This window comes from Heterocephalus glaber, unplaced genomic scaffold (assembly GCF_053883595.1).
Source record: "Heterocephalus glaber isolate CG9 unplaced genomic scaffold, H.glaber_assembly_v1.0 deba00000818, whole genome shotgun sequence".
Taxonomy (NCBI): domain Eukaryota; kingdom Metazoa; phylum Chordata; class Mammalia; order Rodentia; family Bathyergidae; genus Heterocephalus; species Heterocephalus glaber.
The window spans coordinates 6715341-6741694 of record NW_028258164.1 but is presented as its reverse complement, the minus strand read 5'-3'; the positions used below and the strand labels follow the sequence as shown (position 1 = coordinate 6741694).

At 47.9% G+C, this 26354-nt stretch overlaps 1 protein-coding gene and 1 long non-coding RNA gene across 5 annotated transcripts in view; one reads left to right on the top strand and one right to left on the bottom strand.

Moving 5' to 3' along the window:
* Positions 1 to 7313: 7313 nt before the first annotated feature.
* LOC147828943 (uncharacterized) lies at positions 7314 to 21556 on the top strand. Its single transcript, XR_015449840.1, has 2 exons — positions 7314 to 12761; positions 19207 to 21556. It is a non-coding gene; the product is annotated as an uncharacterized LOC147828943 (long non-coding RNA).
* The window catches only part of Slc17a5 (solute carrier family 17 member 5), a 45777-nt gene continuing 39827 nt past the window's right edge, over positions 20405 to 26354 (bottom strand). For 2 of the 4 annotated variants that reach the window (XM_004863951.4, XM_087207596.1), the window contains 2 exons: positions 23680 to 23770; positions 20405 to 21629 (listed from right to left, as the gene is read on the bottom strand). In XM_004863951.4, coding sequence (XP_004864008.3) covers positions 21492 to 21629; positions 23680 to 23770 — 229 coding nt within the window. In that variant the 3' untranslated portion in view covers positions 20405 to 21491. Of the gene's footprint in view, positions 21630 to 22023; positions 22429 to 23679; positions 23771 to 26354 lie in introns of those variants that run through there. The other 2 variants (XM_087207594.1, XM_087207595.1) reach the window with 1 other exon arrangement.

Below are 26354 nucleotides of genomic sequence, written 5' to 3'. Positions count from 1 at the left end.
CAAGTGTAGGGCCTGAAAGTGCACCAAAAAATATATCATCTTCACAAGCATCCTGTAGTTGTGAGGTTAGGCTAACTGGACAATGAAGTTTCCCCAACTGTTTTGGGTCCATGCTTGTCACGGTATCTGAAGTTAAAGTTCCGTCTGTTTTTTTGGCAACAATTTTTTTTTGAGACAAGATGTCTCTAAATTGCACTGGCTGGCTGAACTCGTGATCCTCCTGCCTCAGCCTCCTGGGTAGCTAGGATTACAGGTGTACACCCCTGCACTGGGCTGCTCAATAGTGTATTCCCCTGACATGTATACACTGCCTTCAATTTCAACCAGGAAAATCTATCCTTTCGAAGTAGTAATCATTCCAATATTCATGTGTTTTCCATTAGCCCCTCTAATGTGGTTTAGTGTTTTTTTGTAGTCTGCAGAGTTTTCTGATTTGGTTTTTTGTGCTTGACTAGAAGGGAGGGTTCGGCAGGTGCTGAGAGGTGTAGGGCTCATCACTGCCTGTGCCTGCCTGGTGCCTGTGGAACAGACAGAGGATGGTGTCTTCTGGTGGCTGGTCAGGGTGGGGGCACCTCACCTGAAGGCCATTGTGGCTTGGCAAGGGCAGTGCTGGGCACTGAACACAGGGCCTTCACACTGAGCTACGTCCTGGCCCCCTTCTTCAATTTTTGAGACAGGGTCTCGATAAATCACTAAATTGCCTAGGTTGAGGTTGACTTTTCTTTTTGGTACCGGGGATCGAACTCAGGACGTTGCGGTTTGGTGGCAGGCGGCAGAACCACAGAGCTAAATCCCCGGCCCCGGGGTTGACTTTTCAATCCTTCTGCCTCAGCCTCCTGAGTGCGGGGATTATAGGCATGTACCACCACACTGGGCTGTGATAGCTCACTGGAGTGGAGTTCACTGCTGATTGCAGTGGGGCCTGATAACCCCCCCGCCTCCTTCTTCACCTTCATCAGTGTTCAGTTACTCCAGCCTGGGAAGAAAAGCTTCATAAGATCCCCATTAAACATATAGGGTTTTATGATTTGTTTTTGTTTTAGCCGAAACATTTGTCAACATGTGTAGCTGATTTTGCAACTCTGAGCATTTCCTGTCGGGCAGTAACATTCCAGGGTTCACCTCCCAGGAGCCTGTGCCTACTGTGAGAAACAAGAAGAGTGCATAAAAACTGTCCTGAATTCATGCACAGGCAGCTCACCTGGCCTAAGTCACTGTACTATATAAAACGTCATCGATGTAAAGCCTGTCAACAAGCTGACACTCAGCATTTAAGTCATTTCTACTACTGAGTATGGTGGCACACACCTGTAATGCCCGCACTGAGGAGGCTGAGGCAGGAGAACGACAGATGCATCCAGGCCCCCCTCCCACTGTCCCCTTCCTCCCAGGGGTGCAGCCGGACTGGGCCTCCTGCTGGGTGTCGTTGGTCTGTCCCTCAGTCTGGGCAGAGTGGGTTTAGGCCTAGACTGAGGAAGTCTGCACAAGCCACTTGGCTGTAAAGCAAAAAAATCTAACATTTTAGGTTCCATTTTACTCTGCCAGTTACAGTATTGGGGATGGAACTGAGGGACTTGGCACTGAGCTACATCCTCTGCCCTTTCTTATTTTTTATTTTGAGGCAGGGTCTCACGAAATCGCCAGATTGCCCAGGGTGGGCTTTAACTTGCAATCCTCCTGCCTCAGCCTCCCAGAGTGCTGGGATTACATGTGTGCACCAGCAGGCTTTTCTTCTTTTTCTTTCTGGCGCTGAGCCAAGGCCTTCCGCCTGCTGGTCGGTGCTCTAAGGCACAGCTGCACCCCAGCCCCGCTGCCTTAGTCATCAGCGTATTTGAATTTAGTCACCAGCAGCTGGGTAGGGAAATGAGTGCAAAACGCACAGGGTTTTTCATATCTGGGAGAATCTCAAAGTCCTTTCTAATCTCTGCAGCGTCAGCTTTGTCCTCTAAACTCAGGGAAGGAAACTCCAGGTGGGGAGCAAAGCCGCCCCAACCCAGCCCCTGAGGCCAGGGGCCCCAGGCTCAGCTCCCATGTACCACCCTGTGCGGTCCACGCTCAGTGGGAGTTTCCCCTGTAACTGTGAGGACCGCCCTGAAATAGTTTAAATGGCACTAGAGGCACAGTTCCTTTCCTCTGAGTTTTAGTCTCTTCACCGCCAGTGTCGGGGTAGCGTATCTGCAGTAATAGCTTTATGGTGCCAGCTGGGTCCTCTCTTCTCCCTGCGCCCCTCTAGTGCTGAGATGCACCCCCAGCCCTCTCTTTTATTATGAGACAGGGTCGTGCTGAGTTGCCCAAGCTGTCCTCCTGCCTCACCTCTGGAGTAATTCCCCATCCCCTGCCCCATTTTTGTTTTGATTTTGAGACAGGGTCTCACCAGGTAGTTCAGGCTGGCCTCCAACACATGGCAATCCTCCTGCCTCAGCCTCCGGTGCTGAGATCACAGGTATGCGTCACCACCCTTGCCAGTTCCTTCCCATTCCCGATACTACTTTTATCGCTGAAATGGGCAAAGTTTATGCATAATAATTATAGTTCTATACTCCTCTTTGCCAAAAGTGTCTTTCATAGCTATGCACAGAACAGTAGCAGGCACCAGTGATCCCAGGGTTTGGGAGGCAGAGGCAGGAGGATCTCCTGAATCTAGGAGTTCAAGACCAACCTGGGCAACACAGGCGGGACCCCCTGGGGCCATCTCAAGAAAAAAAAACACCCCACAAAAACCAGTAAACAAAAAGTTAGCCTCAAACAGCGAGAATCAAACTCTCAGGAAGCACTCTGATCCTGTGGCTTCATTTCCTCAGCTTCTGAGACACCTCAAAGGGTCAAAGACTACAGCTCACTGTTAATAGCTGGAGTCTTATCTCTAAAGTTTACAACTTTCTAAGCCACGGGTTTTGGACACTTCAACCCCTGACCCCAGGCCCATGACACCCACTCCTTTGTCACTGGAAAATTCCAGTTCCTCCTTGGAGGACAGTAATGCCGCAGTGTTGCTCTGACACGACTGGAACTTTTCAAGGGATTATCTGGGCTGAGCCAACATTGCGCCATCGCAACGGTCCACCACGCCTGGGTGCATTCACTGCGCAGGCGCAGCCGGGCCCCACTGCCTTCCCAGAGGTGGGAGGGACAGGGCCAGCGGAGCTGTCCTACCCCCCGCCCTGGCTGAAGACTGGCTCCTCACTCAGACAGCAGGATGCCTGCTTTTTTCCACTCAGTTATTTGGTTTGAGACAGGGTTCACTATGTAGCTCAGGCCAGCCTTGAATTCTCAACCCTCCTGCCTCAACCTCCCACGTGGTGGGATAACAGGTATGCGCTGCCGCGCCCAGCTAAAACGTTTTCCACAATGCAAGAAAAGACTCGAATTTCTGCTCCTGGATATTATAGGTTTGGAAATTTCTTTTTTGTAGTACTGGAGGTTGAACTCAGTCAGGGCCGCTCCCATCATTAGCTGAATCCTTACCCCCCTTTTAAAAATTTTTAAATTTTGAGATAAGGAAAGTCTCAATAAATTGCCCAGGTGGGACGTGAATTTGTGATCCTCCAGCCTTAGCTTCTCAAAGTGCTGGGATTACAGGCATTCACCTTTGCACCTGGCTTTAGTTTTAAGAATCAGGGGGTTTTGTTTCTTTTTTTTGGTACCGGGGATTGAACTCAGGACCTTATACTTGCACAACAGGCAGTGAAACCACTGAGCTAAATCTCTGGCCCTTTCTTCTACCTTTTAAAAGTATAAAGACTAGGGCCGGGGATTTAGCTCAGTGGTTTTGCCGCCTGCTGCGCAAGAGCAAGGACCCAAGTTCGATCCCTGGTACCAAAAAAAGAACAAGAAAAGGTAGAGAAGATATATCATGTAAAGGTACAAATTCCTAATGGTGAATGTCGTCCTATTGTATACCTTAAATGTATCAATGAATTTAATGAATTTTTTTAAAAGATAGAGGAAAAATAAAAATTAAAAAGGGAGGGCTGGGGATTTAGCTCAGTGGTACCACACTCGCCTTGCAATCGAAAGGTCCTGAGTTAAATCCATGGTACCAAAAAAAAAAAAAAAAAAAAGGGAATAAACCCAGGCCTGGTGGTGAATACCTGTAATCTCAGCACCAGCGAGGCTAAGGCAGGAGGATCAGTGAGTGTTTGAGGCCAGCCTGGACTACATAGTGAGACCCTGTCTCAAAAAAAGGGGGGAGAAGGCCAGGGATTTAGCTCAGTGATACCGACTCCTGCCTCAAAAGTACAAGGTCCTGAGTTTGATTCCTGGTATCAAAAAACAAAACAAAACAAAAACAAAAGAGGAGATCCAATTTCCAAAGATAAAATTTCTATAGCCTGGCATGGTGATGGCACGCCTGTCATCCCAGCACTCAGGAGGCTGAGGCAGGAGGATCGCTGTGAGTTCGAGGTCAGCCTTATCTACAAACCTAGACTCTGTCTCAAAAAAAAAAAAAAGATTTCTATGTAATAGACATTTGAATCCTAGGTGTGATTCTACTTTTTTTTTGTACCGGGGATCAAACTCGGGTCCTTGCGCTTGCAGCAGAACCACTGAGCTAAATCCCCGGCTGTAATACAATTTGAAGACCCATCAATACAATTTTATGCGGATACAATCACCTCCCGTTCATTTACACCGCAGGGCTTTCGTGCTACTGCGGGAGAAGTGTGGACCCTCGGTCTGCACTTTTACGCTCTGGCCCTCTACAGCAGCCGCCTGCTGATCCCGCTGCACGGCTCGAGTGCGGGCCTCAGGCCCACCGCAGACCTGCCGAATTCCAAGCTGTCTTTTAGCGAGTTTCTAGCGATGGGCCTGCGCTTTGAAGCGGGAGAAGCGCTGCTGAGCCGCCACGCTGTACCGGCTGCGCGCTGGAGAAGGCGGCCCCGCAGTGGGACCCGGCGGCGTCCGCAGACCCGCGAAGGATACCTGCCATCCTGCGAGCCATAGCCGCGCATTCCTGCATATTGACAGCTGTTGCAAATTAACGTACATTCTTTAATAACAAGTTTTAATCCTATCATTGTTGCGTGTTTAGTAGATGTTATGAGCCCTACAAGACAAGGTCTTTTTTGTCCTGGTATTGAGGATTGAACCGAGGGCCTGCACACAGCCGCATCCCCAGCCTTCTTTTTTATTTTATTATTTTGAGGCAAGGTCTTGATAAGTCACCCAGCTGCCCAGGCTGGGTTTAAATTTGTGATCCTTCTGTCTCAGCCTCCGAGAGTGCTGTGATCACAGGATCGCCATCATGACCGGCTTGCTAGAATATTTTTTGCAGATGCTAGAACCGATATGAAAATGTGGTGTAGCCTGTAGTCCCTTCTCATAAATACTTCAGAAGAGCCATTTGATAACTTTCTAACTGGCTTTTTTGGTCATTAGTTAAGTTCAAGGAAGACACTACCGGATTCTAGTTCGAAGTTCCAGGGGAGCTCGGGGGCCTAAACCCAGCAACCGCAAAAGAACTAAAAAGAAGCAGACAGTAGGATAAAAGAAGATGATTTATCAGAAGGTGGAGAACAGGGCAGACAGCTGCTCTGGACGAGTACCGAGGATCTGAAAGGGAAATAGTACTGGATTCGCCCACGGAGGCTCCTGAAATCTGATTGGCTCTCTGGCTTGTCTGTCAGCCTAACTTTGGATTTCTCCGGGCGGGGACTTTTCTTTGTCCTTTGGTGGAGGGTGAGATTACGGGGTGGGGACTTTAAGGACAGGTAGGTAGGCTAAAGATTAAGTAAGGGGGAAGTGTGCGATTCTTACCTTAATCGCACTACCTGGGACCCTCCCGAGTTTGGTTTCTTTGCTTTTGTCTTTCTGCAGAGGCCGAAGCCGCCCTTAGTTTTCCATTAACTTGTTTGTTTTGTTTTTTGGTACCGGGATCGAACTCGGGACCTTGTGCCTGCAGGTGGCAGCACCACTGAATTAAATCCCCGGGCCCTCCTTTAACTTTTAACTAAGCCCAATGAGCGTTCGCCTATCTTTTCCCTACCTGCGCGGAGAGGTGAGGGGGACCCCTGTGCCCACAGAGGTTAGTTTGTAAACTCTCATTTGTTTTGTTTTCCCAGTACTGAGGACTGAACCCAGGGCCTTCACAATGAGCTACAGCCCCAACTCTTTTCTAATTTTTTATTTTGAGTCAGTCTCACTAAATTAAACAATTGCCCAGGCTGGGCTTGAATCTGTGATCCTCCTGCCTCAGCCTCCCAGTGCTGGGATTACAACCACACACCATCACACCTGGTTCATAAATTCTTTTTATTTTACTATTTTAAATTTAATTTTATTGGTACATTTTAGGTATACAATATAATGACATTCATCATTGGAGATTTGCACCTTTACATAATCTCTCTTGGTTCTCATTTTTCCCCTTCCTCTGGTCTCCCTTCAACCCCTCCCTCCTCCCTCCCTGTTTACAAAGACTTTGTTTCCATTTTCTCATATTAATTCCATTCCCTTCTTTCCTTTCCCCTACCCCTCCCACTTCCCCTTCCCCTTTGCCCCTTTTCTTCCTACTTCACATTATCAATTATACCTTTTAGTCCTTATTTATACTTTCAGTTTCTCATGCCAGAGAAACTATTTGGCATTTACACTTGGGTGTCCTATTTATTTCACTTAAGAGTATCACCTCAGTGTGCATCCATTTAGCTATAAATGTCTCTAATTTCTCATTTTTGATGGATGAGTAGTACTCTATTTTATAAAAAACCCTACATTTTCTTTATCCAGTCTCCAGTTGATGGGCATTTGGGCTGTTTCCAAGTTTTAGCTATTACAAACTGTGCTGCTATGAACATGGGTGCACATATATCACTGTGGTATGATTCTTTTAATTCTTTGGGGAAGATGCCCAGCAAGGGAATAGCTGGGTCAAATGGGACTTCCAGTCCTAGTTCTTTGAGGTATCTCCATACTGATTTCCACAGTGGTTGCACCAGTCTACACTCCCACCAGCAGTGGAGCAGGGCTCCTCTTTCCCCACAGCCCTGCCAGGATTTGTTATTGGTTGATTTCATGATAGCAGCCATTCTTTCTGGGGTGAGGTGGAATCTCAGCATTGTTTTCATCTGCATCTCTCAAATGACCAGTGATTTGAACATTTTTTTCATATGTTCATTTGTAATTTCTACTTCTTTGTGTGAGAAATGTCTGTTCATTTCAGATGCCCATGTTTGGATTGGGTCTTTAAATTTGGAAGGTCTAATTTTTATAAGTTCTTTATAGATTTGAGATAGTAGACCTTTGTCTGAGGAACAGTTGGTGAAAATTTTTTCCCACATTGTGGGTTGTCTCTTCACACTGTTGGTGGTTTCTCTTGCTGTGCAGAAGCTTTTTTTCCATACCAGTGATTGAGATTTGGTCCTTGCGCTTTCGAGGCAGTCAGTGGAACCACTGAGCTAAATCCCCAGCCCTGCAGAAGCTTTTTAGTAAGAAGGGATTCCACTTGTTGATTGTGCTAGTTCACAGGCAATTGAGGTTTTGTTCATAAAATCTTTTCCTACATCAATGTCTTCAAGGGTTCTACCTAACCTCTGTTCCAGCTGGTTCAGCATTTCTATTTTAATATTTAGATGTTTAATCCATTTCTATTTTAGTTTAGTGCATGGTGAGAGATATAGGTCTAGTTTTAATCTTTGGCAAGTTGAAACCCAACTTTTCCAGCACCATTTATTAAAGAGGCTATCTTTCCTCCAGTGAGGGTGTTTGGCTCCTTTATCGAAGATGAGGTGGCTGAGTGTGTCTGGAGTTGTTTCTGCATCTTCTGATCTGTTCCACTGGTCCTCAGGTCTGTTTCTTTGCCAGTACCATGCTGTTTTCATCACAGTGGGTTTGTAGTATAGTTTCAAGTTGGGGGTTGTGATACCCCCTGCCATGTCTCTGTTGCCTAGAATTGCTTTTGCTATTCTGGGTCTCTTCTTGTTCCAAATGAATTTTTGGATTGTTTTCTCAGGGTCCATGAAGTATGCTGCTGGGATTTCAATTGGGATTGCATTGAATCTATATGGCAGTTTTGGAAGTATGGGCATTTTCACTATGTTGATCCTTCCTACCCAGGAGCAGGGGATGTCTTTCCAGTTGGTGATATCATCTTCAATCTCTTTTCACAGTGCCATAGTTTTCAGAGAAGAGGTCTTTGATTTCTTTTGTTAGGTTGATTCCTAGGTATTTCAGTTTTTTGGATGCTATTGTGAAAGGAACTGTTTGCCCTATTTCTCTCTCAGTGAGTCTGTTGTTCATGTAGAGGCAAGCTATTGATTTTTGTGTGTTGACCTTGTATCCAGCTACTTTACTGAATTTGGTTATTAAGTCTAGAAGACTTTTGGTGGAGTTCTTGGGGTCTTCTATATAGAGTATCATGTCATCTGCAAATAATGACAATTTGACTTCTTCATTTCCTATCTTTATTCCTTTTATTTCTTTCTCTTGTCTAATTGCCATGGCTAATGTTTCTAGAACTATATTGAACAGGAGTGGTGATAGTGGACATCCTTATCTTGTTCCTGATTTTAGTGTGAAGGATTTCAGTTTTTGACCATTTAGTATGATACTGGCTGTTGGTTTTTCATAGATGGCTTTTATCAGTTTGAGGTAGAGACCATCTATGCCAATTTTTTGTAGGGTTTTTATCATAAATGCGTGTTGGATTTTGTCAAATGCTTTTTCTGCATCTATTGAGATGATCATATGGTTTTTGTCCTTGGTCTATTGATATGGTGTATTACATTTATTGATTTGTGTATGTTGAACCATTCCTGCATCCCTGGGATGAATCTCACTTGGTCAGGGTGTATGATCTTTTTGATGAACATAGACACAAAAATCCTTAATAAGATACTGGCAAATAGAATGCAGAAGATCGTCAAGAAGATCATACACTCATAAATTCTTATCTCATGTTATTAACAATAATAATATATCCACTCCCTAAAACAAATTAGACAGGAGAATACGGTGTGGCAAAGCTGGCTGAGAAAGTACTACACTTGGTCTTAGCCAAAAGGCAGAGAAGCAAAGGCTGGGGAAGTAGGGGTGAACTGATAATTACAAAGTCCCAGAAAACATGCAGAACAATTCCCAAGCCCTGCAGGTGGACTTCTCACAAGAATTTGAGCAGGTTTTCGATAGGATGGCCTAGACCTGATGTCAGCCTGAGGAGTGGGTGATACAAAAAGGACAGTCCAAATTGAGGGTTTTCTGTTTTATTTTTTGAGGCAGGGTCTCTTCTATGTATTTCAGGCTGGCCTTCAACTTGCTATGTAGCCCACACTGGCCTCAAAAGCAATCCTCCTGCTTCAGCCTCCTGTGTGCTATATCATAGGTGCATGCCACCATACCTGGCCACATTGAGTTTTTGCCACTGTGTGTCCCCTCCCTGTACTAGGAATCGAACTCAGGACCTTGCTCTTGCCAGGCAGGCACAGAGTCACTGAGCTACATCCCCAGCCCTGCCACTGTGTCCTCTTATCTGGTGGCCCACCCTCACGCTGCAGGGTGTACCTCTTTTCCTACTTTTACTTGGCCCAAACTTGCTCTGCAGAGCCTGTTTCTTTTCCTACCTTTAATAAAACCTTGTTACTGTTTGTGCTTTTCTTGACCAATTCTTTGTTCAAGACAGAAAGAACCTAGAAACCACCTCCAGAAGGGGACTCCAGCACCCCCAAATCCCCTAACACTGTGCTCCCAATTTACCACTAGGAAGCTGACACTGTAACTGAAGGATGGTTTTACGTTGGCCTAGCTGACAGAGGTGTTGGGCACCGATGTCTGTGCACAAATACAACAGAACCACTGAGTCTGAATTCCTGAGGCTGACGGGAGTCATTGTGGGGGCACATGCCTGTAACCCAGCTCCTCCAAAAGCTGAGGTAGGAGGATCACAAGTTCAAGGTCAGCCTGGACAATTTAGTAAGAACCTGGTGTGAAATGGAAGTAAAGAAGGCTGGGAGTTGGCCATGCTGGTGCAGAGTTCAAGGCAGCCTGGACGGCATAGCAGACCCTGTCTCAATAAAAAAAAAAAAAGGTGGGGCTGCAGCTGAGTGTGAAGGCCCTGATTTCAATCCCCAGTACCCAGGGAGAAAAAAAGTTGGCTGTGAAGAGAAGACAGATATGTAAAACAGCAGACTGCAAAACAACATTTTGGGCAGCACAGAAAATGGAACAAGTGATTCTAATAGAAATGTTGGTAAATATTGGTTTTGAAATATACATATATATCTTTCAAATACATTTATTTTAGAATATTTATTTAATGTTTACATTTATTTACATACATGTACTTTAGGGGGTTACTGGGATCGAACTTGGGAACTTGGGCTTTTGAGGCAGGCGCAGGAACTGAGCTAAATCCTGGGCCTGATTTTTTTTTTTTTTTTTTTTTTTTTTGCGCAGGGTCTCACTGTATAGTTTAGGCTGGCCTTGAATGCACTATGTAGCCCAGGCTGCCTTCAAACTCGCACGCCTGGCCCCTTTTAACTTTTTTTTTATGTTGTTCCTTTAACTCTCTTTTTTTTGTACTCATGACCTTGTTCTTGCAAGGCAGTTGTGGCACCACTGAGCTAAATCCCTGGAGTTTAACATTTTTTTTTTGATACTAAGGATCAAACTCAGGACCTTTTGCTTGGGAGGCAGGTTCAGTGCCACAGAGCTACATTACCAGCCCCAATAATAACTTTTAATAATAATTCTTAGCTGGATGTGGTGTTGCAAGCCTGTAATCCCAGCAGGGAGGGCTGATGCAGGAGGATCGCCAAGAATTCAAGTCTATCCCGAGCTGCAAAGCAAGTCCTTATCTCAGAAAAACAAAAACAAAACCAAAATAAGAATTCTTGATTTTAAGGTGTGGTGGCAGAGCTATAGCCCCAGCATTTGGGGGGGCTGAGGCAAGAGAATTGTTTGAGACCTAGAGTTCCAGAGCCAGCCAGGGCAGCCTGCACAACATTGTGAAATGTGCTTCAAAAGGAAACAAAATAGCTCTTCTGCTTCTGTCACAGCGGGTGGCAGGCTTGCCTCGGACCGACAGAGCCTTCTCACAAGGCCTTCAGAATCAAGGGATGCCTGGCCAAGAAACCAAAGCAGACTTGTCCCATGCTTCAGTGGATTCAGAGGTATAACTCCAAGAAAAGACAGTGGAGGGGACCAAGTGGGGACCAGACGGGACTGCTCTCCAGCTGCAGGGCGTTCACTCTGGATGGAGGCCACCACCTGTTCGGTCTTCACCATATCAGCATATCGAGCTCTGAAAGTCCCATTGGCTGGACAGCTGCACATGTGTAATCGGAACCTTCATTTTCCTTTGTCTATGATCAGCATTAATGAGTCAACAATAAATGTTTGAAACTTTAAAAAAAGAAAAAAATTAAAAATCTACATCATAGTATCAACCTCAGTATAAAAGAAAACATAAAAGATATTTTTAAGGTGCCGTACACATAGAGCAAAAGCAATTTTCCCACAATACATTTTTATTTATTTTTTATTTATTTAGTTACCCGGGATTGAATTTGGGTCCTTGCACTTGCACAGCAGGCGGCAAAACCACTGAGCTAAAAATCCCTGGCCCAACATATTTTTAAATGTAAGCTATGGTTGTCTTTTTCTTTCTTTCTTTTTTTTTTTTTTTTGGTACTGGGGATCGAACTCAGCACCTTGAGCTTGCGAGGCAGGCGGTGGAACCACTGAGCTAAATCCCCGGCCCTCTGTTTCTTTCATTTTGAGACATGGTCTGGCTATGTAGTTCAGGCTGGCCTTTAACTCACTGTGTAGCCCAGGCAGCGACCCTCCTGCCTCAGCCTTAGGAGTGCTGGGATCACAGGGCTGCGCCACGGAGCCTGGCTACGGCTGCTTTTGTAATTTGTCTTCCCGTTAGTTCAAGGCAGCAGGATAATACCACTTTCTGACGGTTTCTGGCCTTCCTTGGCTGTTCACAGACTTCTAGGTAGAGCGAGGTCCCCGTGCTCACCCTGGGTGAACTGAGGCTGTGAGGGAGGCGGGGTACAAAGGGCTGCCCCTCAGCGGGCCTCTCCTTGGGCCGCAGGCACACTCGCTGGGTGGGAAACAGCAAGGAGGAGGCGCCCAGGCGGGACCCTGCCCAGTTCTGGGTGCGAGGTAGACAAGGGGGAGTGGAGGTAACCGACTTCCGAGCTCAGGCTGGTCGGAGCTCTGGCCCAGGTCTGAAGCGCCTGAGGACAGTGTCAGTCAGCCCGGTGTGCGTGCTGCTGCACACCCACGATCCCTGCTGCTTGGGAGGATGAAGGAGGCTGAGGCAGGAGGATGGCATGTTCTAGCCTGGACAACTTAGCCAGGCCCTGTCTCAAAAATATAAAACTAAACAGGGCCTGGAATGCAGCTCAAGCACTCCTTGGGTTCAAGTCTCAGTACAGCAAAAACCACCTGGAGGCCCCAGAGCTGCTGAATCTGCAGGGTCCCACGTCTCAGGGTCACGGCGCTCGCCCGAGACTCTCGGCTCCTTCAGCCCCATCCGCGAGCCTCGGCTAGAAGCCGAAGATTGCTGAAGTTCGCTCACCAAGGCCCCGGGCTCGGCCGACTCAGCCCGGGACACGCCCTCGCCGCCCGCCTGGATCCGGCCGGAACCGGTTCGGAAACCAGCGCCTGCCGCCCGGTGCGGGTTGCAGCTCCCCAGCCAGTGCGCGTGCGCGCCAAGGAGGTCGCCAGTTCGTGTGGACGGAAACTGTCCCTGCACACCGGGGACGTCACGTGGAGACCGCGGGATAATTTCGGGGATCACACTTCCGAGATGGAAGGTGGGGTGCTGTCCTGGTGGGGCTGCGGAGAACGCGGGGTGCGGGTGGCCGGGCGGGCGGAGTGAGCGGGGAGATCCGCGGCCTAGGGCCACCAATTGGGGGCTCAGCGCCCCGAAGCCGCTGTGAGCTCGGATGTGTCCGGCACCCAGAGCCAGGGTCCCCCTGCCTCTCGTGTGGGCGTCTGCGCCTCTGACCTGGTCGTAATGGCTGCCTCCCTGCAGGCACAGGTACCCGCCATCTTTTATGTTATTGTATTTTATTATTTTTGAGACAAGGTCTCGCTCTGTAGTCCAGGGTGGCCTCAAACTCAAGGTGATCCTCCTGCCTCGGCCTCCCAAGTGCTGGGATCACAGGCGTGCCCTGCCACGCCTGGACACGTGCACACAGCTCCCTTGGTTCATTCATTCATTCGTTCTGTCTCAGCCACTTCTTCACTAAACATTGCTCCCATGTCAGGCACAGTACTCCATTAAGAACTACAGAGACAGCTGGCCATGGAGGTGCACACCTGTGATCCCTTCACTCTAGGAGGCGGAGGCAGGAAAACCACAAGCTGGAACCCAACCTGGGCAATTTTAGCATGAGCCTGTCTAAACTAAACAAAACAAAAACCAAGGCATGGGCCGGGGACATAGCTCAGTGGCACCTAGCCTGCTGCTAGAAAGTGTAAGGTCCTGAGTTAGATCGCTGGGACAAACAATCGAACAAACCAAGGTGAGGTGTTTGTCAGGAACGAGGGTCGGAGCTCAGTTCGCAGGCGTACCAGCAAATCTCCAAAGAGTTAACAGTAGCAGACACAAAACGCCCAGCTAGGTGTAAGCGTCCCTAACAAAATAAAAAGGGATCTTTCAAAACACATGTTGAAGTGGGCTTTCTAGTTGCCCCTCCGCCTGCCTCCTCCTCCTCTTCCTGGATTCTGATTAAGCCCTGGCCTGGACGTTTCTGCTGTGCCTGTGTGATGTCTGCCCCTCTGCCTGGGTGGCTGGGACCCCAGGGGGTGCAGCTGGCCCGGCCTGCATGAGCACCGAGCTGGGCCTAGGGAGAGGAGGGCTCAACTGGGTGTGGGGGCCTGGGGTGGCAGGAGGAGGGGCAGGCCTGTTTCCTCTTCATGTTTCTGGCGGTGTCAGGGTGCCCCAGACATTGGATTCTTTTCTGGTGAGATAAAAAAGCACTGCAGGGTCTGATGGCGCACACCTGTAATCCTAGCACTCTGGGAGGCTGAGGCAGGAGCATCCCAAGTTTTAGCTCAGCCTGGACAACTTCATTACTTGGTAAGGCCCCACCTCAGGAAAGAAAAGAAAAGGGAGGGGAGAGGAGGAGAAGAGAGGAAAGGGAGAAGCCTAGGGGGTGCAGCTCAGCGGGAAGGGCCTGGGTTGAATCCCCAGTACAATAACAAAAACAGCCCAGCAAGGTCCAGGCTGGGGGGCTGTTGTGGTGAGCCCGACTGTTGGGTTTAGATCTCATAGCAGGGAGTTTCACAGCATTGCTATAACTGTATTATTATAATTAGTTTGCAGACTCTAGAGCTGTTCGTATTTCAGTCTAAAGTCCGAAACTGAGGGTTAAGAAAATCATTTCTGCCCTGCGGCCCCTCACCCCCCCAGCCATTCCTTGGGTGGCTCAGGTTCCCCGGGAGGGTGGGCAGTGTGCACAGGGATCCCAGGGGCAGGTGGTGTGGACTCAGCCTGGGTGGTTCCTTGCGCCCTCCCTTGGCCAGGACGTCCTGAGTCAGAGTCCGCTGACTGAGTCAACTTGGCTTCCCCAGCCAGAGCCCGAGGCCCTGCCCAGTGTCGGGGATGGACAGGGCCATAGGGCTGGTGAGGGTGGTGGTGGTGGGGGCAGCGGTGAGAGCGGCCCTATGGCTGCCAAATTTATTTATTTTTATCTTTTAAAAATTTATTTATGGTTCCAGAATTGATCCCAGGCTCTTTGTTTTTTTCTTTTCGGTACCAGGGATCGAACTCCGGACATTGTGCTTTTGAGGCAGGCAGCGGAACCACTGAGCTAAATCCCCAGACCCAGCTCTCAGGCTCTTTGCACTGAGCTACATTTCCAGTCCTGTAAAAACATTTGTTTTCAACACAGGGTTTTGCTAAGTCACTAAATTGCCCAGGCTTGAACTTGGGATCTTCCTGCCTCAGCCTCCCAGAGTGCTGGAATTACAGGCATGTGCCACCACGTCTGCCCTGAAGTAATACTACAGGATTTTATTTTATTTTATGTATTTGTTGATTTGTAGTATGCAAGGTTGAACCCAGGCTGAGCAACACCCTCAGTCCTTTGTTCACACTTTATTCTGAGACAGTCTCAGTGAGCTGCTAAGTTGCCCAGGTTGGGCTCAGAATTGTGATGTCCTCTGGCCCTTCGTCCCACAGTGCTGGGGCCACCACGTGCGCCACACACCTGGCCTATGGGTTTGTCCCCCACCCCTTTTTCTTCTGGATTGATCATCTGGGTAAACGCTTCTTAACATCGGATCTTTCACGAGATGAGTTATCTGTCCCTTGTCCCCTTACTGTTCTGTTGGTTTTCTTTCATTTGCTTGTTGATCTGCAAAAGCTCTTTTAGTATCCTAGACATTAATCTCATGCTGAGCAGTCACAGTCTCTGGTCTGTGATTTGTGATTAACTTTGTGCATGGTATCTTTGGCTGAACATTAGTATTTAAGGGAGTGAAATCCATCTTTTTTTTCCCTTTTACTCTGAGCTTCTATAGATGTTCTGCATTGTTTTTTTCTGTTCATTTTATGATTTAACATTACTACTTCTCAGGCATGGTGGTGCGGGCCCTGCAATCCCAGTACTTGGGAGGCTGAGGCAGGAGGATTGCTGCAAGTTTGAGGTCAACCTGTGCTCCGTAGTGAGTTCAAGGCCAGCCTGGACTACATAATGAGACCCTGTTTAAAAAATCTCAAAAAACAAATAAACAAAAACCAGGGCTGGAATTTAGCTCAGTGGTGCCACCACCTGTCTCGAAAGCACAAGGTCCTGAGTTTGATCCTCAGTACCAAAAAAAACCCTCCAAAAAACAAAACAAAACCAAAAACCACATTGCTACTATTCATAGATCTTTTTCTATATACATATCAATGCATATATGGTTTGCTTGTTTGTTAACAAAAATAGAATATAACAGTCCTATGTATGGGCCAGGGATTTAGCTCAGTGGCACCTAGTCTGCCTTGAAAGCTCAAGGTCCTGAGTTTGATCCCCAGTACCAAAAAAACTCAAAGAAACAATAATCCTATGTATGGTTAGAGAGCTTTGTTTGTTCTCCACCAAAATGTGTGAATAGTGTGTAGTTCTCTGACTCAGATTGCACTCATTCTTTTTTCTGGCTGCATAGTATTCTCACTTATGAACACATCATAAATTATTGATGGAAAATTGACATCACAACAAATGTTGGATGGTTATTCAGCATTTTTGTTTGGGGGTGTTTTTGTTACCCGGGATGGAAATTAGGACCTTACTCTTGCCAGACAGGCACGGTGCCACTGAGCTATATCCCTGGCCCTTGTTTGTTTTGAGATAGAGTTTGGTGGCCTTGCCCTGGCTGGTCCCAACCTGGGCTTACATGTTCCCACTGCCTCGGCCTCCTCAGTAGCTGGAATCACAGACCCAAACGCCACTCAGCCTTCACAGCACTGTTAGAATGAATTACTGTATGCAGAGTTACTAGTTCAGAGAGCACACATTTACTTATCTTTGACAAGGCAGCCCTGCCTGTGGAAGAAGCGACAGGATCTGAGTGTGGGCACCCTTTGCCCCCGGCTTTGTGACTGACTGGCTTTTCCTGAGATGGCGTGACTGAGGCCTGTGTGGGGTTTCAATGGGAAATAAATAACTGGTGAGTACATGGGTCAGGCAGCTCCCGCACCAGTGCTATACTTGCGGAGACTTTAGATACTGTTATTTACAAGATCATAACGCTACATAGCACTGCATTCAATTCCGAGCGTGTGCTCTGCACCATTTCCTTTTTATTTTGGGGTCTCGATGTGTAGTTCGGGCTGGCCCTGAATTTAGTATGTAGCCCAGGCTGGCCTCGAACTTGAGGTGATCCTCCTGCCTCAGCCTCCCACCGTGCTGGGATGCCAGGTGTGTGCCACCACACCCGGCTCAGAGGCTCTGTCCTACTGTGTGGATGAGCAGCAAAGGCAGTGGGGATGGTAGTACAGGCCTGTCATCCCAGCACTGTGGGAGGCTGAGGGGGGGAGAACTGAAAGTTCAAGCCCAGGATGGACAATTTAGCAAGCCTCTGTTTCAGAAAAAAAAAAAAAAAAAAAAAAAAAAAAAGGCTGGCCTCTGGTGTCTGAGGTGACATCTGTGAGGGCCACGGCTTCCCTGAGGGTCAAACAGAAGCCCTGGAAGCCTGCAGGATAAGCTTCCTGCCCCTAACAGGAAGGTCATCTCCGGGCTCTCCTCTGTGTGTGGAGCCAGAGCACTGTGCACGCGCGTGTGTGTGATGCTCGCACTCGAGGCTCCCAGGCTGGGGCCGGGCAGGGCCTGGGCTGCACCGCCCGTAGCGACTCCGTGTGGCGGTTACTGTAACACGGTTACTGGTGTCGCCCTCACTGGGCGGGAGCGGGACTGAGCCGCTGTGCTCTGCGCCGTCCTTCGAGAGTGGACACCGGCTGTGCTGCGCAGGGCGGTCCGACAAGCACAGGCCTCTGTCTGTCTGTTTTTTGAGACGGGCTCACTACGCAGCCCAGGCTGGCCTCATACTCGGCAAGCCTCCAGCCTGGGATTTCAGGCGTGCGCCACCACGGCCAGCTGGGAGCTGAATTTAAACACCTGTATTTCTGATTTCTTGAAGGTGTAACGAAGGCTGCAGGCCGGCATTCTGAGGGCTACGCGGCTGCTGTCTCAGTGTGTGCCTCTTTCCTACCCTGCTCCAAGATCAGCCAGCGGGGGCTTGGCGGGAGCTCACTGTGAGCAACATTTTTGCAGGCAGTAGCCCGTCTCACAAGTGCAAGGTCCTGAGTTTGATCCCCAGTACCAAAAAAGGGAATGTGCAGTCTTTGTTAAGGAGTCAGGATTGTTTCATCTGTGAACTAAGCTCTTCACAAATACTTTCAAAACTGCTTACCAATAATTGCCACTTACTACTTATTTTGAAGTTAATATGAGATATTTTTTCATCGTAAGGCATCATTTCTTCATTTTAAGAATTTTTCCTTAGTGCCGGGCATGTTGGTGAATGCCTGTCATCCCAGCACTCGGCAGGCTGAGGCAGGAGGATCACCTGAGTTAGAGGCCAGCCTGAACTACATATCAGGACCGTTTCAAAAGAACAACAAAAAGGAAATGGAATTTTTGTTTGAGAACGTTTCACTATGTAGTTCAGGTTGGCCTGGAACTCATGGTGATCCTCCTGCCTTGGCCTCCTGAGTGTTGGTGATACAGGAGAAATATAACTCCCAACTTGCTAGATGGCGGATACACCAAGTTCATGTCCCCCAAAATCAAAGAATGATTTCTAAGGAACTACAGAGGTTAAGAGTAGGAAAGATTTACTGAGAGAGAGCTCCTGAGAGACAGTGGGCTGCTTCCGAGGTCATTTCTCTAGGAATGTTTCCTAGAGCAAAATCACACAAGGTGAGGTCAACATGGGTCGCAAGTAGAGCCACCTAGCTAATATTGATCCAGTGGGAACTGAGGCTGTAGCAAGGGCACGTGGAAGGAACAAAGGCATTCTTGGGAAGGGCTGGGTCTCCCACCTGGGCCACTGATGCCTAGCTGGATTTCCGGGACCAGGTAATACCAATTATAGTGTAATCTCAGTTATTGTTTATCCCTGGGGCGGCATGTAGGCCTGGCCGTTCCCTCTTTATCTTGAGGCCTGGTTGTCTTCAGGTGCACCTCCAGCCACACTTCAGATGTCTTTCTTTTTCTCCTCACTTCTTTGAGAGCCGAGCCCCTCTCTGTATGTTAATTTCTGTCTAATTTAGCTGCCTGTAACACTGGGATTTTAGGTGTGCTCTATCACACCCAGTTTGTGTGCCTTTAACTCTTATAATGAAGTAGCTGGATATGGTGGCATATGCCTGTAATCCCAGCACTCTAGGAGGCTGAGGCAGGAGGATCAAGAGTTTCAGGCCAGCCTGGGAAATTTAGTGATTTAGTGAGAACCTATTTCAATATTTTAAATACATACATATGTACATAAAAGGCTGGGAATGGAGCTCAGTGTGAAGGCCCTGAGTTCAAACCCTAGTATTGGGGGGAAAAAAAAAAAAAGCCTGTTTGGAGGAGGAATATAAAAAAACGGGATGAAGGGCCGGGTATTTAGCTCAGTGGTTCCGCCACCTGCCTCACAAGCGTAAGGACCTGAGTTCGAACCCCGGTACCAAAAAAACCCCCAAACACCCCCCCAAACAAAAAAAACAGGATGAAAAATGTGAATTTATGGTTTGTAATTTGCCATATATTTATAATACAGCTACAGTGTGCTAAGCACTCGTTGTGAGGGAGACCAGGCTGAGATGACTCCATGGACGCTGCCCTAAGAAGCTCGGAGTCTGAGGGGGAGACGCAGGTGTGTCCAGAGCATCGGAAGGAGAGCGGCCCGGGGCCGGGAGGAGCCCCAGCGAGGAAGGGCCTGCTGACACCCTGTGGCCTGGTGGAGCAGGTGCGTTCTATTTGTGGAGTAAGAGATCTCCTTATAACGGCCTCGGGGTCGGGTCAGTAATAGTTTGGAGCAGATTGGGGAAGCGCCTCTCCTCAGCAAGGGTGGGTAGAAGAGCAGCCTCCCGGGCCGCAGGATGAGAGGAGAAGGAGCTGGCGTGCAGGGGACCGCCTGGGCGCTGCCACTACGCAGGGCCGAGTCGGGCGTGGGCACCTCAGGGTGCGCCGGGGAAGCCGCCCCACGGGTGTGGCCCAGTGGAGAGCTCGGTGGGAGGCAGGGAGAGCGGCTGCTTTCCTACCCCAGGTGGCAACCACAGCCACGAGGCTTTTATTGGGAGGAATGAAAATAAAGATCGAAGACACGGAAGAGTGGCAGGGACAGACGGACGTTGGTTAGACACGGGGTGCGGGAGGAAGGAGGAAAATGCTTCGGGGTCCAAGCGTGAGTGGCCAGGAAATGGTGCTTCTGCGAGGAGAAAGGAAGGCTGCAGGGGCAGCCGCGCTCAGGTGACGGTGACGGACGGGACCGGACGGACGGGAGTGATCACGCAGCAGCTTCAGCAACAGGCGTCTGGGCTTGGAAACGGTGCACTCGCTTAACAGGTTACACGGCCGCGCTTGCAAGTGAAAACGAGTTCGCCTTCCCCGTGACCTGCTTTCTCTCTGGAGGGAACCACGGGTTCCAGTTTCTTCTTCTGCAGGTTTTCTGGATTGATAGGTTTTCTGTGTCCCCCGGGAGACTTTTGTTTAAAGGCCGAAGACGACGTGTGTCTCGGAGACAGAAGGAAAAGGAGGAGGGCGGTGGAGAGCGCGGAGAGGTCACGGAGGAAGGCTGTCGGGGAGGGGCCTGGGTGGGCGCGGAGACGGGAATTCTCTCTAGAAAGTACCGCGAACTGCCGGACCCGAGATCAATCCGCAAAGGTTTATTCTGATTTATAAAAGAAATCATCACAGCAACTTAAAGCTGTTGGTATTTACAAATTTAAAAATAAATTTACATAAATGTATTCACATCGTGTTAAAGTTTTAATTAAAATGTTACGGGTAGTGTTGAACACAATAAAACTGTAAACCGTATGTGGAATCCATTTTACCCCTCAAGTAGGGTCAACAGAGGAGTCAGGAAAAAAAGCTGCAAAAATCTGATTTCAGAGCTCAAAATGAAGATGATTTACTGGCCGCAGCGGGTGGCCTGCGAGCCATGGGAACCTCACTGTCTCATTTCTGCAGCCGGGGCTGAGCCCGAGCCCTTGAGCCCTTCGAGGCCAGGCAGGAGCTGGGCCAGCGAGGTCCTCAGCCGGGTTCCGCCTAACGCCCCAGGAGCCGCAGGGAGGCAGAGCGAAGAAAAAGCCGGACTTACACGTTTTTGTTTTTAATTCTGATTCGGATCGAAAGGGAGAAGTTAGCAATTCATCCTCAGATCCGGGACAGCTGTCTTTGTCGAGTCGTGGGGGTGCCCGGGGCGCAGTCGGGGAGGCCTGGAGTGGGGTCCCCTTGAGCTGGGGCCCCTCACAGTGGCCCCGGGACAGCAGCGGACACAGACGCAGGGTGCAGGGCGCGGGTGCTGCCTGAGGTCCGGGGCAGGGTCGGAGTGTGGGCAGCTGCCGGCCGGCACCCAGGGGGCGAGAGCGGGAACAGGAAGTGTTAGGAGGAAAGTGGGCAAAAGCAGGTGTTACCAAGACCTGAGAGTCAGCATCTCGTTTCACTAAGCCCAAGTAACCGGGGAACCCAGCAGCGTGGTCCTTAAAAACCAGAACGCCCCTGCTCACGTAGCCTGGCTCGTGGGCAGGAGTGGAACCGAAAGCATAAGGTCCAGGCCCAGCTGATATTTTTTTTTGGTATCGGGAACTGAACTCGGGACCTTGAGCTTGTGAGGCAGGCGGCGGAACCACTGAGCTACATCCCCAGCTCAGCGCATATTATTATTAATTGAAAAGAGCTCATTTTACTAATCTGGCAACAGTGACATTTCATGATTACAAGCCTTACAAATTTAATACAGGTTCCAGTTTGCACACAAAATCCTTACACGTTAGAACCCGAAGGCACTCTGAGGTTACATGATGAGGAATAATGGAGACGGAGGGCTCATCTGTGTCCTCAGTTTCTGTGTCCATGGTGATCGCCGAAAGCCCAGATCTGCACTTCACCTTTGGCGAACAGTGTGAAGAAAATGGCTCCAAATACATTGATAGCAGCAGCAATATAGAAAACAGTTTGCCATTCGGTAATGGTGTCCTATAGAGAAAGAGAAATGCAAATGAAGACATTGCTGGCAGCCCGCTTTATAAGGAAAAGGTGGTGTCCCACGACCGTGTAAACAGCAGGACTGTTCATAAAAGCCCCGTGCCTGGAACAACCCAAACGTCCCCAGCAATACAATGGTGGTGATTGTTCAGTGGAATATTATACAGCCCTGAGAATGAATCAGCAACACAGGTGGATCTCACCAAATGTTAAGCAAAAGCCAGACAGACTACACACCAGGTGATGCTCGATGCTCAAACTCAGCTCGTCTGGCGCTGGGTCAGCACTGCAGCTCCTCTGCATGGGTGAGGAGGGAGGGAGGGAGGGAGGGCCAGGAGCAGGGCCTGGGGACTTGAAGAGGGAGTGGTGCTGTCTTGAGTGGGTGAGGTTACACGCAATGTTAACCTGGCTGTGCATTTAAGGTTTGTGCACTTAAAAAGTGCATGTGGTGCCAGGCTGGTGGTGCATAGCTGTAATCCCAGCACTTGGGTGGCTGAGGCAGGATTGCCTCAAGTCGGAGACCAGCCTGGGCTACAGTGAGTTCAAGGCCAGCCTCAGCTACACAGCGAGACCCCGTCTCAAAGAAAAAAAAAGCACAGTGCACCTCAATACAAGGGTTACTGTAACAAAGGTGCGCATGCCTGTGAGTCAGGAACAGTGGAGCCCAGGTCCTGAGCTGGGAGCCATTGGCTGGGCTGAGGAGGCCGGGCTGAGGGTCTGGGATGTGGGGGTGCAGTGTGACAGGGACGGGGTCCGTCTGCAGGAGAGCTGCGGGCGTTCCGAGAGTGACCTAATAACATAAAACGTCACGGCCATCTCAATTTCTGGGCCACCTTTACAATCATTTAGATTTTATAATTTCAGTCTAATTATAGTGATACCTTTGCAGCATTAAAACAAAATAAAACCCAAAACCAAGCAGTAGAAGCAGCCATGTGGAAGAAAAACGGAAGCACCAGTGGCTGTTACACACACCTGAAATGAATGTATTTTAGTGGAAAAATACTTTTGCAGTGCTGGGGATCGAACCCAGGACCTCCACACTGAGCTACATCCCCACCCCTTTAGAAAAATTTTTTCCCCCTCTTAAAAATTTTGGGACAGTCTCTCTAATTCGCTCAGACTGGGCTCCAACTCTGGCTCCTCCTCCCTCAGCCTCCTGGGTGCTGGGATCACAAGAGTGCACCAGCACACCTGGCTTAGCAGCGAATCCACCTTAGATTTCAGGGACTGCTGTGTAGATCTGCTAAGGGTGGTTTGAGGGGCTGGCCAGTGCTTCGCTGTTATATCGGAAAGTAAAGCTCAGGACAACCGTAGGCTTCTCAGAGGAAGCTTCCCCTCAGGGCTGTCGGGGGGGGCAGTAAGTTTGTTTTTTCTCTCGTAGACCAGGCTGGCCTCAAACTTAGTGATCCTCCTGCCTCAGCCACCGGCGGTGCTAGGATTACAGGTGTGCACCAACAAGCCCTTTTTTTTTTATTGTTGTATTTTTTTTCAAACAAAACACAAACTATTGATCTGGTAAAATAGTAAAATTTTGTTTTTGTTTTGGAGACAGGGTCTCACTATGTTCCAGGCTGCCCTAGAACTTACCATGCAGCTCAGGCTGGTTTTGAACTCATTGCCCTCCTGCCTCAGCACCCTAAGGGCTGGAATTACAAGCATGCACCCCTGCACCTTGCTGACATATCACAACTTTTAAAGGCTTTAATGTTTTTAAATACTTTCAGGTTCCAGATCTTCATTTAATTTGGTTCTATTGTTCTAAAACCCAGAGTATTCTTTGAAAACTGTTTACTTTCCCACCCATTAAGATGTGTATTTTTTGTTTCGATAAAGAATTTAATAAGAGTAAACATTCAGAATTTTACCATTAAAATCTATTCAACTCTGTCAGACAGTATGCAGCTCCCAAACTTTTTTGTTTCCAGTACCAGGGATTGAACTCAGGACCTTGTGCTTTCGAGGCAGGTGTGGCACCACTGAGCTAAATCCCTGGCCCCCAAATGTTTTTTTTCCATTTTCGAGCAAAATGTCTACTCACCTCAGGGGTCAGACTCTTGGCAATGACGGGCCCAACCATACCTGGAATGGTGGCGAACGTGTTGGTGATGCCCAGCAGGATCCCGGCGTACCTGGGGAAACAGGTCCAGAGGCTCGGTGTTGGCTCACACACCGCAGCAGTTCTTTACACCCAGCATGTGATACCTTGAAACTTCGTGTCTCCATGAAATGCCTTACTGAACTAGGATTTCATACACAGCAGGTGAAACTTTTGCATTCCTATAATTAGGACTGTAACATTACGCCGGAGAGGCCCACAGCCATTGATATAGAATGGCTGATACAGAATAGTGTTGCCCGGCATGGTGGCGCACGCTTGTAATCCCAGCACTCTGGAGGCTGAGGCAGGAGGATCACTTTGAGTTCGAGGCCAGCCTGGGCTACATAGTGAGTTCAAGCTCAGCCTGAACTACATAGTGAGACTCTCTCAAAAAACAAAAACAATACACAGAATAGTGTTGACAAAATTTTTATACATGGGCCGGGGATTTAGCTCAGTGGTTTCGCCGCCTGCTGCACAAGTGCAAGGACCCAAGTTCGATCCCTGGTACCAAAAAAAAAAAATTTTTATACGTGACTGTATCTGGATAGGAAGCTTGGAGAATCTAGCTTAAATATTTTGTTTGTTTTTGAGATGGGGGGGGGTCTCACTACATAGTTCAGGCTGGCCTTGAACTCATCACGTAGCTGAGACTGATCTCAAACTCAGCGATCCCCCTGACTCTCAGCTTCCTAAGGGCTAGGATTGATTACAGGTGTGCTCCACCATGCTCAGCCCTAACTTAAATATTTTTTTTTCATTAAGTTTATTGGTACATTTTAGGTATACAATATAGTTACATTCATCATTGGGAATTTGTATCTTTACATAATCCATCTTGGTTCATATTTTTTCCTCCTTCCCCTGCCCTCCCTTCAACCTCTCCACCCCTCCCTATTTACAAAGACTTTGTTTCCATTTTTCCCTTTTCTCATATATTTTCCTTTCCCTTCTTTCCTTTCCCCTACCCCTCACTTCTACCCCTTTAGACCTTTCCTTCCTATTTCACATTAACAATTATACATTTTGATCCTTATTTACACTTTCAGTTTCTCACACCAGGGAAACTATTCTGTATTTACACATGTGTGTCCTATTTATTTCACTTAAGAGTATCGCCTCAAGAACCGGGGATTAGGGCCGAGGATTTAGCTCAATGGTTCTGGGGCCTGCCTCGCAATCGCAAGGTCCCGAGTTCAATCCCTGGTACCAAAAAAAAAAGAACCGGGGATTTAGCTCAGTGGTTTTGCCACCTACTGTGCAAACACAAGGACCAGAGTTCGATCCCTGGTACCAAAAAAAAAAAAAAAAAAAAGAATATGGCTTCAATATGCATCCATTTGGCTATGTTTCTAGTTTCTCATTCTTTATGGCTGAGTAGTATTCCATTTTATTAACCCCCCCCCAAAAAAAACCAACCCCATAGGACCAGAGATTTAGCTCAGTGGTTCCACCACCTGCCTTGAAAGCTCAAGGACAAGTTTGATCCCTGGTACCAAAACAAACAAACAAACAAAACAAAAAACAAACAAACAAAACAAACAAAACAAAAAACCCATATCTTTATCCAGTCTCCAGTTGATGGGCACTTGGGCTATTTCCAAGCTTTAGCTATTACAAACTGCTGCGATAAACATGGGTGCACATATATCACTATGGTATGATTCTTTTAATTCTTTTGGGAAAATACCCAGCAAGGGAATAGCTGGGTCAAATGGGATCTCTAGTCCTAGTTCTTTGAGGTATCTCCGTACTGATTTCCACAGTGGTTGCACAAGTCTACACTCCCACCAACAATGGAGAAGGGTTCCTTTCTCCCCACACCCCCGCCAGCATTTGTTATTGGTTGATTTCTTGATAGCAGCCATTCTTTCTGGAGTGAGATAGAATCTCAGCGTTGTTTTCATCTGCATCCCTCGAATGACCAGTGACCATTGACCATTCAGTGGTCATTGACCAATGACCATTTTTTCATATGTTTATTTGCTGCTTTTACTTTTTTGAGAAGTATCTGTTCATTTCGGATGCCCAGTTTTGAATTGGGTCTTTATACTTGGGGGGAATCTGATTTTTTAAAGTTCTTTATATGTTCTAGATAGTAGACCTTTGTGTGAGGAACACCTGATAAAAAATTTTTCCCACATTGTAGGTTGTCTCTTAGCTCTGTTGGTGGCCTAGCTTAAATATTTTAAGGTGAAAAACATTTATTTCCTGGCTACAAAATTAAAATTATTGAAAAAAAACTACAGTAAGTCCCGGACTTACAAGTTCAGTTCTGGGAGAACGTTTGTAAATGGGATTAGTTCCTAGGTCTGACAAAGTGAGTCTTATGCATTATACCTGTGAAAGTTTGCAACTCGACTATTTGTAAGTTGGAGACATTACTGTATTTGTAATTCTTCCACAGAGATGTCTTTGGTAAACATCTGAATTATTTACATATATATAAAATGAGACCATATTCATAATTGAAAATTTGTAATTAATTTGTTTTACTAATTACATATTTGCTTGTAGCTAAATCTTTGCACACTGTCCTAGCTGACAAGTTGTATGTATGTGTGATAGAAAAGGTATTTTTAATAAATCTAGATGCAGTTTCCCAAGTGGAGCAA